General features: G+C 49.5%; 1 protein-coding gene across 1 annotated transcript in view; it reads right to left on the reverse strand.

Annotated features, from left to right (window-relative positions):
- Positions 1-14,269, reverse strand: part of LOC140421116 (stAR-related lipid transfer protein 13-like) — a 138,238-nt gene extending 123,969 nt beyond the window's left edge. Inside the window, exon 1 of the mRNA XM_072505523.1 lies at positions 13,938-14,269. Within this exon, the coding sequence (XP_072361624.1) occupies positions 13,938-14,043 (106 nt within the window). The 5' untranslated portion in view covers positions 14,044-14,269. The remainder of the gene's footprint in view (positions 1-13,937) is intronic.
- Positions 14,270-20,404: the final 6,135 nt, after the last annotated feature.

Below are 20,404 nucleotides of genomic sequence, written 5' to 3' on the forward strand. Positions count from 1 at the left end.
AGGAATGGCGCCCCAATCTCATGACTCCCCCCCCCCCCCCCCCAGAGTTGAAGGGATTAGATTATGACGAGAGGTTGAGTAGACTGGGACTGTACTCATTGGAGTTTAGAAGGATGCGGGGGGATCTTATTGAAACATATAAAATTATGAAGGGAATGGATAGGATAGATGCGGGAAGGTTGTTTCCACTGGTCGGGGAAAGCAGAACTAGGGGGCATAGCCTCAAAATAAGGGGAAGTAGATTTAGGACCGAGTTTAGGAGGAACTTCTTCACCCAAAGGGTTGTGAATCTCTGGAATTCCTTGCCCAGTGAAGCAGTTGAGGCTCCTTCTTTAAACGTTTTTAAGAAAAAGATAGATACCTTTCTAAAGAATAAAGGGATTTGGGGATATGGTGTACGGGCCGGAGAGTGGAGCGGAGTCCACAAAGATCAGCCATGATCTCATTGAATGGCGGAGCAGGCTCGAGGGGCCAGATGGCCTACTCCTGTTCCTAGTTCTTATGTTCTTATGTCCGACAGCCATACCTCAGCCCTTGGAGGCTTTGAGTCCTTCCATGCTAACAGTATTCGTTGCCGGGCTACCAGGGAAGCAAAGGCCAGTACGTCGGCCGCTCTCACCTCCTGGACCCACGGGTCCTTCGAAACCCCAAAGATTGCCACCTCAGGGCTCATTACCACCCCAGTTTTCAATACCCTGGACATGATAACTGTGAATCCCTGCCAGTACCCCCTGAGTTAAGGGCACGACCAGAACATGTGTACATGGTTAGCCGGCCCATCAAAGTCCTTTTAGATAGCGGGGCCTTTCTCAGCCCTGCGAGCGCCGGGAAACACCCACGTAAACTAGCTCGACACGGGACTGTGTTGCAATTCGATTAGATCACACCCAATATGATTAAGAAATTAAAATAGAAAAGTTTTCACCTGAATTCCCCAATCTGCACTATGCTACTTCCCCTTTCTTGGGTCAGGCATTGGAAACCCCTTTGGATTGTTCTCATTATGATCAAAAAACATCTACTGCCCCATCTTCCTTCCCTTTCCTGCAGTAGTTTGTCTAGTTCATCCAGCTGGGTGCCAGATACAGAAGGCAATACCTATCATCGATACTAATGCTCAAGCACTATCAGACCATTAATCCAGATGGGAATTGTGCTTTCAGCATTCCAATCATGTTGTAAAATAATGCCTCTGGTGAATGTATGAACCTAGTTCCACTGCTCAGTGTTACTGCAAAGAAATCGGAACAAGTTTGCAGAGCATGCTCCTTATTTCTATAAAACCGTCTGTTGAGCTTCTTTTGATTGGCAAAAAGCACCAGCACAGAGGAATGACTCAGTATAAATACGTCATTGTAACGGTTAAAGTACCTCGCATTTGAGCTTCCGGTTGCGGCGATGCACTGCTAAGCCGCACGTTTCGGCAGCTCCCGTTCTAACGGACGTTTGGGCTCTTTTCGGGAGCCCCAACGGAAATTCTTTCAGACCAAACCCAGTGTGGGGTGACGAAGGAAGATCCCTCCCCCCCCGGTATGTGTATGGAAAGGACCACTGGCAGTGGCCAGATTGCAAAGGATCCTTTGGAGCAGCGGCAGAGAAGAGAAGGGAGAAGCAAGATGGAGGCGGATGGAGCCCAGCCGACATGGGGCCCGGACCAGCAGGAATTCCTTCGACGATGTGTGGAGGAATTAAAGAAGGAGGTGCTGGCGCCGATGTTATTGGCAATTGAGGGACTGAAGGAAACACAAAAGGTCCAGGCGATAGAGCTCCGTGGAGTGAAGGCAAAGGCAGCCGAAAATGAGGATGAGATACAGAGCCTGATGGTAAAAACAGAGACGCATGAGGCGCTACACAAAAGGTGCATCAAAAGGCTGGAAGCCCTGGAGAACAGCTCGAGGAGAAAGAACCTACGGATTCTAGGTCTCCCCGAAGGAACAGAGGGAGCTGATGTTGGGGCTTATGTGAGCACGATGCTCCATACGCTGATGGGAGCTGAGGCCCTAACGGGCCCCCTGGAGGTGGAAGGAGCGCACCAGGTCTTTGTGAGAAGACCAAAGGCGGGTGAAATACCAAGGGCGATAGTGGTGAGATTTCACCGCTTCATGGACAGAGAGGCGGTCCTGAGCTGGGCCAAGAAGGTACGGAGTAGCAAGTGGGAGAATGCGGTGATACGAGTGTATCAGGACTGGAGTGCGGAGGTGGCGAGAAGGAGGGCGAGCTTTAATCGGGCCAAGGCGGTGCTTCACAGGAAGAAAATAACATTCGGGATGCTGCAGCCGGCGCGATTGTGGGTCACGCATCAGGGCAAGCACTACTACTTTGAAACGGCGGATGAGGCATGGACCTTCATTCAAGAAGAGAAACTGGACTAGAACTGAGAGTTTGATGTTGGGGGGAAGCAACGAGGTGGTGGTACAGAAATGTAATGTAAAGTGGGAAATGGGTGGTTTATTACATAGTAACGTTGGATGGGGAATTTCTCTCCCCTTGATGGGGGGACACGAAGAAATGTGGGCGCCGGTGGGAAAAAGGAACAGAGAGGGGGTGGGGGAATGAGGGAGCTGCGCCATAGGGGGCGGGGGCGATAGGAAAGCACGGGGTTTTCCCACGCTATGGAGATGATGGCGGGAAGATAGGCGCAGGAAGGAAGAGAGCCCCACACGCAGGGAGGTCAAAGAGAGAACGGGGGAAGCCGGGGTCAGCTAGAGTTAGCTGACTTTCGGAAGCATTATGGGGGGAGTAACCATGCGAGAGGGGGATCTAGGGGGCGGGGGGGACTAACTGGGTTGCTGCTGCTGAGTGCAAGGGGGAGCTGGCAAGAGAAGAGGTGGTCGGGACGGGAAGGCGCCGCCTGGGGGACAGGTGGGTGCGCGGGACCTGGACGGGAGGCTGGCCCAGAAAAGGTGATGGCTAGTCGGCCCGGGGGGGGGGGGGGAGCGGCCCCCCAATCCGGCTGATCACGTGGAATGTGAGAGGCCTAAATGGGCCGATTAAGAGGGCCTGGGTGTTCGCGCACTTAAAGAGACTGAAGGCGGACGTAGTCATGCTCCAGGAGACGCATCTGAAGGTGGCGGATCAGGTTAGGTTAAGAAAAGGATGGGTGGGACAGGTATTCCACTCAGGGTTGGACGCGAAAAACAGGGGGGTGGCGATATTGGTGGGGAAACGAGGCTAAGAATATAGTGGTGGATAACTGGGGCAGATATGTGATGGTGAGTGGTAGATTGCAGGGAGAGGCGGTTGTGCTGGTAAATGTATATGCCCCGAACTGGGATGACGCGGGATTTATGAAGCGGATGCTGGGACGTATCCCGGACCTGGAGGTGGGAAGCTTGGTAATGGGGGGGGGCGGGGGGACTTCAACACTCTGCTGGATCCAGGGCTAGACCGGTCTAGATCCAGGACTGGGAGAAGGCCGGCAGCGGCCAAGGTGCTTAGGGGATTTATGGAACAAATGGGGGGAGTGGATCCGTGGAGGTTTGCTAGGCCGTTGGCCAAAGAGTTTTCCTTTTTCTCCCACGTCCACAAGGTATATTCCCGAATAGACTTCTTTGTTATGAGTAGGGCACTGATCTCGAAGGTGGCAGGAACGGAGTACTCGGCCAGAGCCGTTTCAGACCACGCCCCGCACTGGTTGGATCTGGAACTAGGAGAGGAGAGGGAGCAGCGCCCGCTCTGGCGACTGGATGTGGGACTATTGGCGGATGAGGGGGTCTGTGGAAGGGTGCGGGGGTGTATTGAGAGATACCTGGAGGTCAATGACGATGGTGAGGTTCAGGTGGGGGTAGTATGGGAAGCGCTGAAGGCGGTGGTTAGAGGAGAGCTGATCTCCATTAGAGCCCACGAGGAGAAACAAGAGGGCAAAGAAAGGGAGAGATTAGTGAGGGAGATTTTGAGGGTGGATAAAAGATATGCGGAGGCCCCAGACGAAGGACTATATAGAGAAAGGCAAAGACTTCAGACGGAGTTTGACCTGCTGACCACAGGAAAGGCAGAGGCACAGTGGAGGAAGGCACAGGGGATGCGATATGAGTATGGGGAATAGGCGAGCCGGCTGCTGGCCCACCAATTTCGTAAGAGGATAGCGGCGAGAGAGATTGGGGGAGTTAGGGATGAAACGGGAACTATGGAGCAGAGAGCAGGGAAGGTAAATGAGGTGTTTAAGACCTTTTATGAGAGGCTATATAAGTCCCAACCCCTGGGGGGAAAAGAGGGAATGCTACATTTTCTGGTCCAAATAAGGTTCCCGAGGGTGGTGGAGCAGGAGGTGGCAGGTCTGGGGGCGTCAATCGAGGTGGACGAGGTGACTAAGGGACTGGGGAACATGCAGGCAGGGAGGGCCCCGGGACCAGATGGGTTTCCGGTGGAATTCTACAGGAAATATGTGGACCTGTTGGCCCCGCTGCTGGCGAGAACCTTTAACGAGGCCAGGCAAGGGGGGATACTACCCCCGACAATGTCGGATGCGACGATATCATTCATTCTGAAGCGGGATAAAGATCCGCTGCAATGCGGGTCATACAGGCCTATCTCACTCCTAAATGTAGACGCCAAACTGCTGGCAAAAGTGCTGGCGACAAGGATAGAGGATTGCGTCCCGGGGGTGGTGCATGAAGACCAGGCAGGGTTTGTAAAGGGGAGACAACTGAATGTTAACGTTCGACGGCTGCTGGGGGTGATGATGACTCCCCCAGCGGAGAGGGAGGCAGAGACAGTGGCGGCGATGGATGCGGAGAAGGCATTCGATAGGGTGGAGTGGGACTATTTGTGGGAGGTACTGAGGAGGTTTGGGTTCGGGGAGGGGTTTGTTAGATGGGTCAGACTCCTATATGGGGCCCCAGTAGCAAGTGTCGTCTCAAACCGGCAAAGATCGGGGTATTTTCGGCTACACAGGGGAACAAGACAGGGGTGTCCCCTGTCCCCATTACTGCTCGCGTTGGCAATTGAACCACTGGCCATAGCGTTGAGGGACTCTAAGAAATGGAGGGGGGTGGTTAGAGGGGGAGTGGAGCATCGAGTGTCACTCTACGCTGATGACTTACTGCTATATGTTGCGGACCCTGTAGAGGGGATGCCAGAGGTTATGCAGACACTGAGGGAGTTTGGAGGTTTCTCGGGATACAGGCTAAATATGGGGAAGAGCGAGCTTTTTGTAATACACTCCAGGGACCAGGGAAGAGGAATAGATGCTCTGCCGTTAAGGAGAGTGGAAAGGAGCTTCCGATATCTGGGGATCCAGGTCGCCAGGAACTGGGGAACTCTACACAGACTTAACCTGACGCGACTGGTGGAGCAGATGGAGGAGGACTTCAAGAGGTGGGATATGCTGCCGCTCTCATTGGCGGGCAGAGTGCAGGCAGTAAAAATGATGGTCCTCCCGAGGTTTCTTTTCGTGTTTCAGTGTCTCCCCATTCTGATCACAAAGGCCTTATTCAAAAAAATAGACAGGAGCATTATGAGCTTTGTGTGGGGAGGGAAAACCCCGAGGGTAAAGAGGGGGTTCCTGCAGCGCAGTAGGGATTGAGGGGGACTGGCACTGCCGAGCCTGAACGACTACTACTGGGCCGCCAATGTGGCAATGGTTTGTAAGTGGATGAGGGAGGGAGAGGGGGCGGCGTGGAAGAGGCTGGAGATGGCGTCCTGTAAAGGAACGAGCCTAAAGGCACTGGTGACGGCGCCGCAACAGGTGAGGGAATTTCCGCTGCTCCCGACACAGGGGATCCAAGATAGAGTGATTTCCGGGGTATGGGCCGGGGAGGGCAAAGTGTCCGAAATATATCAGGAGATGAGAGACGAGGGGGAGGCGATGATAGAGGAGCTGAAGGGAAAATGGGAAGAAGAGCTGGGAGAGGAGATTGAGGAGGGGCTGTGGGCTGATGCCCTAAGCAGGGTAAATTCCTTGTCTTCGTGTGCCAGGCTTAGCCTGATTCAATTTAAGGTTCTATACAGAGCACATATGACGGGAGCAAGACTGAGCAGGTTCTTCGGAATGGAGGACAAGTGTGGGAGGTGCTCGGGAAGCCCGGCGAACCACACACACATGTTCTGGTCGTGTCCGGCATTGGATGAGTACTGGAGGGGCGTGACAAGGGTGATTTCAAAGGTGGTGAAGGTTCGGGTCAAGCCAGGCTGGGGATTAGCTATATTTGGGGTAGCGGAAGAGCCGGGAGTGCAGGAGGCGAAAGAGGCCGATATTCTGGCCTTTGCGTCCCTGATAGCCCGGTGAAGGATCCTACTTATGTGGAAGGAAGCGAAACCCCCCCACCCCGGCGTGGAGGCCTGGATAAACGACATGGCAGGGTTCATAAAGCTGGAACGAATAAAATTTGCGCTGAGAGGATCGGCTCAGGGGTTCTCCAGGCGGTGGCAACCGTTCCTTGACTATCTCGCAGAACGTTAAGGGAAGATAGATTGACAGCAGCAGCAACCCGGGGGGAGGGGGGGGGGGGGGAGCACTATTTTTTTGTCACTTTGTTAGTTCACTATATTATTTAAATAATGTTATTTACCAGTTATTGTATTATTTTTATGTTGATTTGTAAAAACAGAAACATTTTGTTTGAAAAATTTAATAAAATATATATATTTTTTTTAAAGTACCTCGCATTTGTTATGTTATGTAGTTTGGAATAACACAGACTGCCACTTGGTGCAGTTTTAAGTAAAAGATGCTCCAGACTTTGAAACGAGTTCACTGTGTTTATTGAACTATTAGCACAGTTCTCAATGAGTTCGACTCTCTGCTGATCTAATTGTAGTAACTCAGTCTAACTGAACCAGCCTGCTCTAAGCCACATGCTGGGGTGTGATGCGGAAGATACACCCTGTCTCACTCTGTAGATGTTGGTCTGTGGAAAGAGGCAGAGCATGTGTGCCATGTCCTTTTATATGGGTTGTGAAGTGCCCCCTTGTGGCAATGCCACCTCTGGGTGTCCTGATAACCCATTGGTTGTGTCCTGTTGTAATGACCCATTGGCAGTATGTCTGCATGTCATGACATCTCTGGTGCTCCCTCTAGTGATTACGTAGTTGCAGTGTATTTACATTAATCCCTTGTGTATATACAGTGATATATATCACCACAGCATTGACATGCAGGATCATGTGCCTGTGGTTAGAAACTAGTTGCACATTTAGAGACTGGTATTCCTTCCTGTCGGTGTAAGTCACTGTATCTTTTATTTGTGATCTGATAGCCATGCGTGCAGTCCACGCTGCCTTCCCCTTTTAGAAATCCTACTTCTTTGAAACTGTACATTGAAAATGTACAGGAGATCGAGATAAACTTTGATCAATCACCTGCCAATTGCAATGGTGGACCACAGATCACAAGAGGTCCTGTTATGTAAAATTTAATCTCCATTAAAAAAAACAATGCAATCCCTTGAAGATGGCTTCAGATCTGCATAATACTTGAAGCACACTTTTGAGCATTTGAATTGTTCTTATACAGCTAGAGGACAAGATGTTTGTGTTCTGTACAGGCTGGATAACACCTTACCTTCCTCAATGCCCCTTGATATTGTCAGAATCTTCTCTGGCCCTAATACTCGTCCTCACAATGATGACAGAAGGCCATATACAAAGGAATGTCCAAAGATAATATTATGCTTACTGGCATCACAACGAAACTCCCTCCTACTTAATAAGACATTGGAAACCAATTTAAAAACTTTCCACCTTAATGCATAGTTTTAGGCCTCAGTAGTAATGAGCCTCAAGATAAAGTGCTTCAATATCATGAGCAAGAAAATACCTCACCCAAATAAACCCTCTTCTTGAGATAGGTCAATAATCTAACCTCACTAACATGTACTTTATCATCTTCCACTGAGATTTATGAGTTCTGGTCTAGTTTTTTAGCTTTAGGGTGCCTTTTGAACAATGTATGGAGGATGGGATAGCGTGAAATAGCATGCAGTGAAGTCACAACAATATCCAACCACACATTTGCATCTTCTCCACTTAATTTCCGGTAAATCTTGGTAAATAGTAGTGGAATTCCCAGCAGCCAGTAAAATTCAACAGATCAATGTTTGAGCAGAGATTCTGCGGCACAAGACCAATCCACTCTCTGCCCGCACTCAACACTTGTCCCTTCATTTGTAGATGGGAAGGGGAGAATATCCCCTTATATCTCTCTAAACGGTGCGCGTGATTTTCTGGCCGCGTTGCGCCCAACCCCGATCCCGCCATTCATGGTGAATAGCGGGAGAACCCAAACCCAGGTTTCACCAAACTGATTACGATGCTCCTGACCCACAGTGTCCGACGCGATCTGGATCACGCTCTCGCTGGGCGTGACCCAGATCAGCATATTTAAATATGTCATCAACCTAATTTAAATGTGTGCAGACGGAAGCCGAGTCTCTCGGCTTCCGGGATTCACCGGCTGGCGTGAATCAACACTGGTTTTCAGAAATAGAAACCAGACATGATGACCATGAGGGGGAGGGGAGGGTTGTGAGAAGGGGGCTCAGAGGCCAATAGATCCTGGGTGTTCAGGGCATGAAGGGACTTTCACAGGCAACTGGACAGTGCCAGCCTGGCCCCCAACAGTAGAAAACTGGGGTCCCAGATTGGCACTTCCATGGTGCTGACAGTGCCAGGGTGCCGGGTGACAGTACCAAGGCAGGGCATATGGGGACATGCCCATGAAAGAGGGATGAAGGGGGCATGAAGAGGGTGCATAAATGGGGGCATGAAGGGGGGAGACCTGAAGGGGTGTATGAAGGCTGGGGACATGAAGGATGGGTATGAAGGGTGGGGGATATGAAAGGGGGGCATGAGGGGTGAGTATAAAGGATGAGGGGGTGAAAGGGGGGTATGAAGGCGGATATGAAGGGTCGGAGGTGAAGGCCCGGGGAGTGGGATCCAGGGAGTGGGACCCTCAACTTGACTCTGAGATCTGCACACCCTTTATAAATGACGCTCTAATCTCTGAGGAGCGAGTCTTGCTGATGTCTTTAGTTCCCCATTTCAGAAACAGTCCTATGTGGGATGATTTAGTAAGAATTTCCCCAAGCTCAAAGAAAAATGACGAAGTGTGGTTGAATTGCAGGGTGCAATCGAACAGCCACATTGTAGCCAAAAAGCTGCTCGCCGTGGCACAATGTGTCCAATAAGAGCCGGAGACCCCGCTCCCGGGATCTACCCAGCTCTCAACACCTCGTGAGATGTTGCGATGTGAATCCCGTCCATTGTGGGTGGGATCACTTTTTAGAAAATCTGCACGTTAAAGCAAGACAGCTAGTTCTACTTTAAGTAGAGTTACCCGAGGCATGGGTTCAATCTCCTTCACCTCGGGCGAGCGCCGTCGCCACAACGGTGACCAGATGGAATGGCACTCACGGGGTTCCCCAGGGGATCGAAGGCCCCCAGTGCCTGCCCTATGGGCAGGATGGTACCTGGCACTGCTGGTGCCACCCAGGCACTGCCAGCCTGGCACCTTGGAGGTGCCACTGTCAGGGTATGAGGTTGGGACTGCCAAGTCATCAAGTTTGCATTTTTTGCAGGGTGCGATCAGTCTGGGGCTGCCCTGCGTGGGTGTTGAGAATATCCCCTTATATCTCTCTAAACGATGAGCGTGATTTTCTGGCTGCATTGTGCCTAGCCCCGATCCTGCCATCCCTGGTGAATAGCGGGAGAGCCCAAATGGGTGTTGGGAAGGGGGGGGGGGGACTATTCCATAGTGCTTTGGGGTGTGGGAGGTCACTTTGGGGGCCTCGGAGATCAGGACGCATTTTCCTCGCTACACTGAGGTCTTCCGGTGAGCAGAGCTCATCAGTGTACAAAACAGGACTATGTGCAGCCTCGGCTGCGCGTTCCCTGTTCAGGCACCTTATCAAATGCGATCTGCAATTTTTAGCCTTGTGTAGCTCAGCGCTGCAAACACTGGGAAACACACGGCTAAATGTGCTCACAGTGGCACTTTAATCGCATTTAGTTAAATCGCACCCGAATCGTGCCAAACACCCCACAAACCCGCACAGAATGACACTTGGGAGAATTGTACCCAGTATCTTGTTCACCTTACCACCCTTTCCCTTTCACTTAATTTCTGTTTCAAAGTGAACCTGATCATTAAGCAATGAAAGCAATCAAAGGCAATGAAATATGTTCTGAGGAATAGTCGCTGCTGCAATGTAGGAAACACGGCAGCCAATTTGACACTGCAAGTTTCTCCAAACAAGGCAGCACGGTGGCGCAAGTGGTTAGCATTGTTGCCTCAAGGCACTGAGGTCCCAGGTTCGAACCCGGCTCTGGGTCACTGCCCGTGTGGAGTTTGCACACTTTCCCCGTGTTTGCGTGGGTTTCACCCCCACAACCCAAAAGATGTGCAGGATAGGTGGATTGGCCACACTTTTTTGCCCCTTAATTGGAAAAAACCCAAATTGGATACTCTAAATTTATTTTTAAAATGTTTCTCCAAACAGTAATGAAATTAAATGAAATTCGCTTATTGTCACAAGTAGGCTTCAAATGAAGTTACTGTGAAAAGCCCCTAGTCACCACATTCCGGCGCCTGTTCGGGGAGGCTGGTACGGGAATTGAGCCATGCTGCTGGCCTGCCTTGGTCTGCTTTCAAAGCCAGCAATTTAGCCCAGTGTGCTAAACCGTGATCTGTTTTCATAATATTGATTGAAGAATAAATATTTCCCAGAACAACAGGGATAGCTGGTTTAGCACACTGGGCTAAATAGCTGGCTTTTAAAGCAGACCAAGGCAGGCCAGCAGCATGGTTCAATTCCCATACCAGTCTCCCCGAACAGGCACCAGAATGTGGCGACTAGGGGCTTTTCACAGTAACTTCATTTGAAGCCTACTTGTGACAATAAGCGATTTTCATTTCATTTAATTTCATAGCTCCTCTGTTCTTTTTTGAAATAGTGCCATGGGGTGGACGGCATGGTGGTGCAGTGGTTAGCACTGTTGCCTCACGGCACCGAAGACCCGAGTTCTCAGGTCACTGTCTATGTGGAGTTTTGCATAGTCTCCCTGTGTCTGCGTGGGTCTCATTCCCATAATCCAAAGATGTGCAAGGTTAGTGGATTGGCTATAATTGCCCCTTAATTAGAGAAAAAAAGAATTGGATACTCTAAATTTTAAAAATAAATTTTAAAAAGAAATAAATAAAAACAGTGTCATGGAATATTTTACATTCACCGTGGAAAGCAAAGAGGTCTCAGTTTAACAGTCCATCTGTAAGAAGGTACTTCTAACAATGCAGCACTTCCTCAGCACTGCACTCGAGTGCCAGCCTTGATTTTGTGCTGGGTATCTAATGTGGAACTTAAACCCACAACTTTGTGACTCAGAGGGTTATTTGGAATTACATAGTAACATGGGGTGTCTGTAGTTCCATGTTGTTTTCTCCATGGCGATGTCTCAACCAATCAGCACCCTTTTCTCCTGTCATATAAAGTGCTGTGATTGTTTGAAATTTGGCATTCTTGCATTTGTCCCGAGTGCAAGATTAAAAAGCTTTAGCAACATGTGCATCTTTTCAGCAAGATTCATTGTGTTCTCAGCAAAACAGATAATTTTAATGCCCTGTCTGACATTCCCTCACTCATTGAAAAAAATGATCTGGGTGGGATTTTCCAGCGACGGAAGCGGCCCCTCATTGGCTGGCGGTGGGATGTTCACAGGGTTTTGCGTGCCCTGCCCTCCGCCGCTGGAAACACACCGTGGCAGGGGCTTGTCAACAGCAGGTCTGGATCATCCCACCAGCAGAAAGGACCGGAGAATTTCAGCCACTTGTTGCACATTCCCACTAATTCACCAAACACTTGTACTGTGTCCTAATGCGAAAATTTACATATTTTTGGACTGAACCACACTAATTCTTAAATTATCAAACTTACTACTGCCATGGGCTTGATGAGCCTTCTGTGACATAATGATTCTATAATGTAATGTGGCATTAATACAGAAATAAAAAGGTACCCAGAGGTTGCAATTATTCACATGCAAGTATAGATGTCATGCAGGCAGACTGTTCAGCTTGGAGAGATTCACAGCCAAGCCATTCTGTTCCAACGTCGATGGGGTACTCGACATTATTACAAATCTCTAAGGGGTCACTGGATAGTGATCAACTGTGATTGATCTTCCCCTCCCTAGAGTGTTGCCTAAACCAACAGTTAAAATTCTGCCCTATCTGAGATCAGTCGACCCAACACAAATTTATTTAGGGAATAATTAAAATGTTTCAAACATCTCAGTGTTGTTAGAATATCTGCAGTAAGCATCACGCAAGCAGATTTCAGGTCAGTGGCACTCTCCATTTTGTCAATGCTTGACAAGAATGTTTCCTATCGTGAAAATTAAAATGTGACTGATTAAACTTCCGCCCTGAGAAAAATCTCTGCCTTTGTAGGTACTTGGACGGCACATTTAAAATCACGTTCATTGTTACATAGCCATTTAGGATGATTGTAGCTATAAATTTTAATTTTTTTTAAAAAAAACACAAACGGAGAGGGGTATGTGTTGGAGAATAATCATGTGCCACTGCCATATGGCAAAGTTGGCTGGCACTAGTTTACCATCACATAAAGAGATTTGTTGGGGGCGATTCTCCAGCTCCACTAGCGCAGGCGCAAATCACGTAATAATAATAACATATTGTCACAAGTAGGCTTCAATTAAGTTACTGTGAAAAGCCCCTAGTCGCCACATTCCAGCACCTGTTTGGGGAGGCCGGTACGGGAATTGAACCTGCGCTGCTGTCATTGTTCTGCATTGCAAGCTAGCTATTTAGCCCACTGTGCTAAACCAGCCCCATTATGGCCGGAATCTCTTGCAAGAGGACCATACACAATTTGCGCCGGGAAGAACTCATTTTGAGATTCTCCCCACTCCGGTTAGCGACGTAGTCTGGTGAGGGAGTGAACCAGATTGGCATATTTAAATCATCATTAGCCTATTCAGATTCGGCTTTAAGCCGGATTCACTGGGTCCCTTCAATTTTCCAAATCGCCGGCCCAACGTGGAGCCAGCAGGAATCACTACCGGTCTCCAAAAACAGAGACCAGGGGCGAAATTCTCCTACCCGCCCCGCCACATTTCTGCGCCGACCGGCCGGCGGGAGTCTCCGTAACACCAGCCGGTCAATGGGGTTTCCCATTGTGGGGCAGCCCCACGCCGTCGGGAAACCTCCGGGCGCCGGCAGAACGGAGACTCCCGCCGGCGGAGAATGACTCCCCAGATGTGATGACCACGCCAGGGAGCTCGGAGGCCTTTGAAGTCTGGGCAATGGTTAGAAAGTGCTCTGGCACTGCCCAGGCACCACCAACCTGGCAGTGCCAGGGTGCCAGATTGTCACTGCCAAGGGGCAGGTCTTGATGGGGGGGGAAGAGTCTTTGGTGACTCCATAGCGGGTGTCTCTCACTTGAGGAAGAGTGGGGGAGGGCGACAGCAATTGTGGTGGGTTTCTTTGCCAGTCATTAGTCGGGTGGAGACTTCTGTAGGGTTGTCTTAAGATCGGGGTGTCTTGCCAGAGTCCTTAGCACAGTGCCAATCACCTCAATCTCTAACAATGTCTACGTGTGGATCTTAGTCTAATATCACAGCCCTGAATGTTTTGTACAGTGATGTTGTCAGTTATATACAGAAGCTGCCAGTTCACTGCCCACAGGACTGTTTGTACAAGATTGCCGTACTCAAGCAGCGCTGGAAGTGTAGGAATTCAGGAGTTTGTACCAGGATGGCGAACCTAAACATGCGATGTGCCTCATTTATAAATAAATCCTCACATACGCTACCCCCAGAAAAGGGGCACATGAAAATTACCCAAAGAAATCGCACATATAACCCTGCTAACCAAATGCCCGAGACTTGCTATTGTGTACAATTGTATGTGTTACAGATACACACCGGTTCGTCTTATACCAAAAAAAAAACTTTTTTGAAGGAAATATATCTGTTCTCACCTATTATTACCCGTCGCTCGCTCATTTTACTGAGGAATGTTCTCAAGCTCTTGAAGTGGAAACTCCGGGACCTCCTGAGCGCGGTGGGCGGTTCACAACCATCCATGGTCGCCGAGATCAGAGCCTCGGAGCGGGCGGCGAGCGGGACGTGTGCCTGGTGTACGTGCGACTTGTCCTGTCAGGGGCAGCGCCTGGCATCCTCCAGGAGCCCCGGGCACACAGCGCCGATGGGTGTTGTGTTGGCGGGAGGGGAAGAGAAGGGAGGGGCTGAGTCACCCCCTGGTCCACTCACTCCCGACCTGCTCACTCCACTCTTCTTGGAACAAAAGTTCCCCCGCCGCCGCCGCAGCTGCGGGAAGTTTGCAGTGAAAGCCACAGGTCTGACTTAAGTCAAGTCACAAGTCAAAATGAGATCAGGGATTATTTATGAGCCCTCCTACACACACACACTGAGAGGAGGGGGGATTACCAAAACAAACTACCATAATCGCCTGTCCAACTTTAATCATCCAACTGAATCGTGTCACACAGAGAAAGGGCCATTCGGCCCATCATCTCCGTACCTTTGAAACCGTTATCCTATTATTAACACTCTCCTCCACCCCGCTTTTCCCCCACACTGAGTCTTTTAAAATATTTCCTCCTACTTTCCCGAAAGGAGGATTCCTTTGCTATAGAAATCCATAGGTGCTGACGAACGGTCACTAGGCAGAGCGAGGGGTCCATCTCCACATCCCATACCCACTGCTTATTTTGGCATGACTTATCTTATTAAATTGTGGTATTATCCCTCACTTTCCCCAAAATCATTTCTGGAGAACGGGTTACCAAGTGTCCCCAGCACTCCAAAATGTCAACCAAGTAATCAGTGGATGTCATCAGGATGTTCTACCAACGAGCGAAACATCACAGCTCTGTTCTGTTCTGACATCCACGGAATCTTAGCAATGATTACCAAGTAGCAACTAAAAACAAATATCTTAATTAACTGTTCTCCCTGTAACCTAGGGCCACAGAGGTCATTTTAATACAATTCGCTTTCATTAACAATTATTGGACGGCACACTGGTCTCGAGTAATAATAATAATAATCTTTATTATTGTCACAAGTAGGCTTACATTAACACTGCAATGAAGTTACTGTGAAAATCTCCGAGTCGCCACATCCAAAGCCTACATAAAATCAGATATATAGCAAGTATGAAATCATGTTTGCCATCTCCCCAGTATTAGGATTGACAATTTATAATATTTCAAAGGTTTGTAGCCTGGACTTTATCTCAAATTCAAAAAACTCTAGGAGGGTTATTTTCAGTCCACGATCACCGTAAGAGGTCGCGATTCCCTATTTTCCTTGCCCCTGACCCGTGACGTCATGGGGTTCGCATCTACAAAAGACGGGAACCTCATTTAAATGGATTATAATAAACTTTAACATTACTAATGGGCCTGCCAGCCACATGCTCCCTCCTCACTAAATATTCATACCATGCCAATGTGACATCACCTCGGTGAGGTTTACAACAGCTTTTCAAATACTGGATCCAGTCGAGAGGATTGGTCCGGCCGCACAAAGATAAGTACAGTCCCTGAGAGGAGAGGGACATTTAATACCCTTGGCACAGATTGGCACTGCCCCAGCCTGGCAGGACTACCCTGGCAGTGCCAACCTGTGCTGGGGCAATGCCAGGGGCAGGCCCTCGTGATAGCCCCATGGGGAGGATTTATATTTATGTGATGGGTTTGCAAAGTGGGCAGTAAGGGGGTGACTTGCAGGCTCAAGGAGGAGTGGCCACTGAGGTTGGGGAACGCTGGTGATACCTCCGCGGTGGTAGAGGGGGGGGAGCCCCCAATTATTCACTGGCCGTTGGAGCCCCCGATGATTTTTTTGGGGGAGGTTGCAGAATGAGTAAACGTCAGTTCTGATCGGGGCTCCCTTTAAAAATGGTGGCCCGACATCTATGGAGCCAGGTGCCGGCTCTATCAGGCCCCGCCACACCAGAGCGACGGCGTTAACCACACCCACTCATTTGTTTTCTTTAAAGAGGCTCAATATCTGGAAATTAAACTGATCTGTGCAGCTGGAGAGATACACACAGTTTTCAGTCTGAGCCTGACACATTGAAAAAATATGGTAAGATTCTGCCTATTGTGTCTGACACTGTGAACATATCTGGGGTGAACATACTGGGCGGGATTCTCCCGAATCCCCGCGACGGTCTGACGCCAGCGTAAAAAGTGGCGTGAACCGCTCCGGCATTGGGCCGACCGGAAGTTGCGGAATCCTCCCCACTTCCGGGGGCTAGGCTGGCGGCGGAGGGGTTGGCGTCACGCCAGCCAGCGGCGAAGGGCCGGCGCAAGTTAGCGCAGGCGCAGAACCGACGGCGTGGTCCCGTGCATGTGCAGACCGGCCGGCATATTCTAGTGCATGCGCAGGGGGTGTCTTCTCCGCGCCGGCCATGGCAGAGCCCTACAGAGGCCAGCACGGAAGGAAGGAGTGCCCCCACGGCCCAGGCCCGCCTGCAGATCGGTGGGCACCGATCGCGGGCCAGGCCACCGTGGGTGCCTCCCCCGGGGCCGGTTCCACCCGCACCCCCCGAGGACCACACCAGCAGGCCTACCAGCCAGGTCCCGCCGTGTGGGACCACGTCCAATCCACGCCGGCGGGACTGGCCAGAAACCGACGGCTGCTCGGCCCATCGGGGCCCAGAGACTTGCCGGGTGGGTCCACTGCCAATGGCCCCCGACTGGCACGGCATGATCCCCGCCCCCGCTCGGAAAAAAGCGCCGGAGAATACGGCAGCCGCCGTCAGAACGGCGGGGCGGAATTCACGCCCCCCCCCGGGGATTCTCCGATTCGGCAGGGGGCAGAGAATCCCACCCACAATATCGGGAGTGAAAATTCTATATCTGGAGTGAACGTACTATATCAGATGTTTTTAAAATATTGTATTCCTTCCTAACAACACTCTGGGTGTACCTACACCACATAGATTGCAGTGTTTCAAAAGATGGATTACCATCACCTTCTCAAGGAAAATTAGGGAAAAGCAACAAATGCTGGCCCAGCTCGAAATGCCCACCTCCCATGAAATAATTTTTTTAAATTACAATTTTTTTCCTTCCTCACGTGGGCCTTCAAACATTCTGCAATGGAGAGGGCCTGTTAGCATCCTCTTCCAAGCTGCTTGCATTGGCACGAGAGAGGTGCCCGAGAGCAGAGATCAATGCTTTCACATTCTCTTTTGGGACCCATTGACAATCCACAACAGAGGTTCACAGGTTTGAATCCAAGCCCTGTTTTAATTGGCTGTTTGTGTACTGGCTTAGTCTCATCAATTGCCAATCAGGTCACCAAAACAAGCAAATCACAACATTAAGTAGTTACTTCAGGTACAAAAATAAGAGGACTGTCATTCCACCTGAATGATACTGCCTGTTGGCCAACCTCACTGTGATATCCACGACAAGTGCAGGAAAGTGTACGGACTCAGCAAGGTATGGTTATAAGTGCAGCTGATCAAAAAGGACATTTTCAAAAATGTTTTGGAAATTTTCAAATTTCAATTCTGAACGTGCTTTGACAAGCTTTTTACCCAGATTGATACAAAGCAAAGGTCAATAAAAGCACAAAGTAAAAGTTATCTGAAAAACTAAATGCAACACTAGGTAAATTAGTTCACTCTCACTCAGTAGATCGGTCTCCATTGCCCTTTAGATTCAATTGTTTAGACTGTGCTTCACTTGGCAGTTAGTGGTTCAAGTTTCATTTCCCTAATTGATTAAAAGATGCAGCATTTCCTCCTAAAAACTGCATCATTTCCAGCGTGTTGACAGCCAGCAGGAAACAAAGCAGTCAAACTAGACTCAACTGAGGTGTGAGAAAATGGCATGAATTCCAGAAACACTGAAAGAGAAATAATACACTTGCAGTTACATTTACCTCCTTCCCAAAACTAATAGTCGTATTGGTCAACTGGGCCCTTTTGAATTTCTGTATTGAATCATTGAGCTTTTACAGCACGGAAAGAAGCCCTTCGGTCCATCATGTCTGTGCCAGCCACAAAGCACCTCTCTACTCTAATCCTATTTTCCAGAAGTTGGCCCATAGCCTTTTACGCTATGGCAATTCAAGTGCTCAACTAAATACTTTTTAAATGTTGCGAGGGCTCCCTTCTCCACCACCCTTTCAGGCAGTGAGTTCCAGATCCCAAGCACCCTCTGGGTGCAACAGTTTTTCCTCACATCCCCTCTAAGCCTTTTGTCTGTGTTATAACCTGCCTGCTTACCATTGGCTGGGGACTAATGACAATCCCACAATCCTGTGGGAGTATGAGCTTCCCCAATGAGGGGGGGGCGGAGAAACCATTAGTAAACTCCATGTATAAATAAAGCTGGCCAATTTGGAACCAGCAGGAAGCAGTGTGCAGCAAGGGAAGTTGCTGCTGTTGTATATATATATATAAAAAATATATTATATATTATTGTAAATAAATGTTATTACTTTGTATCCTATATATATATATAAAATATATTATATATTATTGTAAATAAATGTTATTACTTTGTATCCTATATATATATAAAATATATTATATATTATTGTAAATAAATGTTATTACTTTGTATCCTTAAAACTCGTGCTGGATTCTTCGTGGCCCTCATAAAACTGGCGACAAGGATGGGATTCGAACCCACGCGTGCAAAGCACAATGGATTAGCAGGTGTGACCAAAATGAAAATGTTGGCCCGGAGTTATGTCTGGTGGCCAGGCCTCGACACCGACATTGAGAAGGTGGCCCAAAACTGCTCCATTTGTCAGGAGCATCAGAAGCTTCCACCAGCCGCGCCCCTACATCACTGGGAATGGCCAGGGCGGCCTTGGGCACGCTTGCATGCAGATTTCGCAGGCCCTTTCCAAGGATCCATGTTCCTTCTACTAATCGACGCCCAGTCTAAATGGCTAGTGGTGCATAAGATGCAGGGGACAACGTCTGGCGCAACAATTGAAAAGATGTGTTTGTCTTTTAGTACGCATGGCCTCCCCGAGGTGCTGGTCACGGATAACGGCACTCCATTCACGAGTGAGGAGTTTGCGAGGTTCATAAAGATGAACGGCATACGCCATATCCGCACTGCCTCTTACCACCCGGCTTCAAATGGGTTGGCAGAGCGCGCAGTGCAGACATTCAAAAGAGGCCTAAAGAAGCAGTCTTCCAGACCAATGGACACGAGACTGGCTCGCTTTTTGTTTACGTATAGGACCACCCCCCATGCGGTGACTGGGGTAGCTCCCGCAGAACTCCTAATGGGCCGGAGACTTCGTACCCGCCTTAGTATGGTTTTCCCGGACATTGGCGCAAAAGTACGCTGCACACAAGAACGGCAGGGACAGGGATTTTCTCTGCATCGGCCGATTCGGCAGTTTGCACCCGGTGACCCAGTGTTTGTTCGGAATTTTGCTGGTGGTGCCCAGTGGGTTCCTGGCGTAATTTTTTGCCAAACGGGCCCTATATCTTACCAGGTGCAAGCCCAGGGTTGTCTCCAGCGCAAACATGTAGACCACGTTCGGTTCAGAAGACTATCCCTCCAAAGATTCCCCGTCCCCGGAGCTCATTTCTACAGCCGCAGAGACCAGAGACAAGGGAAGGTAGTCCTCACAATCTTCCTCTGGTGCCTCACTCAAAGCCTGCGCAGGTCGTTACAGAACGGAATGGAGATAGAAACGCTGACATGACGGAGGCAGCAGACTCTGACTCCGAGATGGAGACACAGGACGCATCAGAGGGGGAATCCTCGACTCCACGGGCCGTGGATGTACAACCATTACGCCGTTCATCACGGAAGCGCCGGTCTCCGCCTCGTTACACGCCGCCTGATCCAGCGCCGCATGCAAATGGTGTCCGGCCTGCGGCAAAATGAGTCCGACGCCCTCCTTCGCCAGGGTCTTCGGTGGATTCCTTGGACTTTGGGGGGGAGGGATGTTATAACCTGCCTGCTTACCATTGGCTGGGGACTAATGACAATCCCACAATCCTGTGGGAGTATGAACTTCCCCAATGAGGGGGGCGGAGAAACCATTAGTAAACTCCATGTATAAATAAAGCTGGCCAGTTTGGAACCAGCAGGAAGGAGTGTGCAGCAAGGGAAGTTGCTGCTGCTGTTATATATATATGTTATTGTAAATAAATGTTATTACTTTGTATCCTTAAAACTCGTGCTGGATTCTTCGTGGCCCTCACAAAAGTCTGTTACTCTAAAACAATGCCCTCTGGTTATTGAAGGGGAAAAGTTTCTTCATATCCACCCTACCTATTTCCCTCATAATTTTATAAACCTTAATCAGGTTCCCTCTCAGCCTTCTCTGCTCCAAGGAAAACAACACCAGCCTATCCAGTCTCTCTATATAATTGAAACATTCCAGGCCAGGTAACACCCTGGTGAATCTTCTCTGCACCCTCCCTAGT

This window comes from Scyliorhinus torazame, chromosome 5, assembly GCF_047496885.1.
Source record: "Scyliorhinus torazame isolate Kashiwa2021f chromosome 5, sScyTor2.1, whole genome shotgun sequence".
Classification (NCBI taxonomy): Eukaryota; Metazoa; Chordata; class Chondrichthyes; order Carcharhiniformes; family Scyliorhinidae; genus Scyliorhinus; species Scyliorhinus torazame.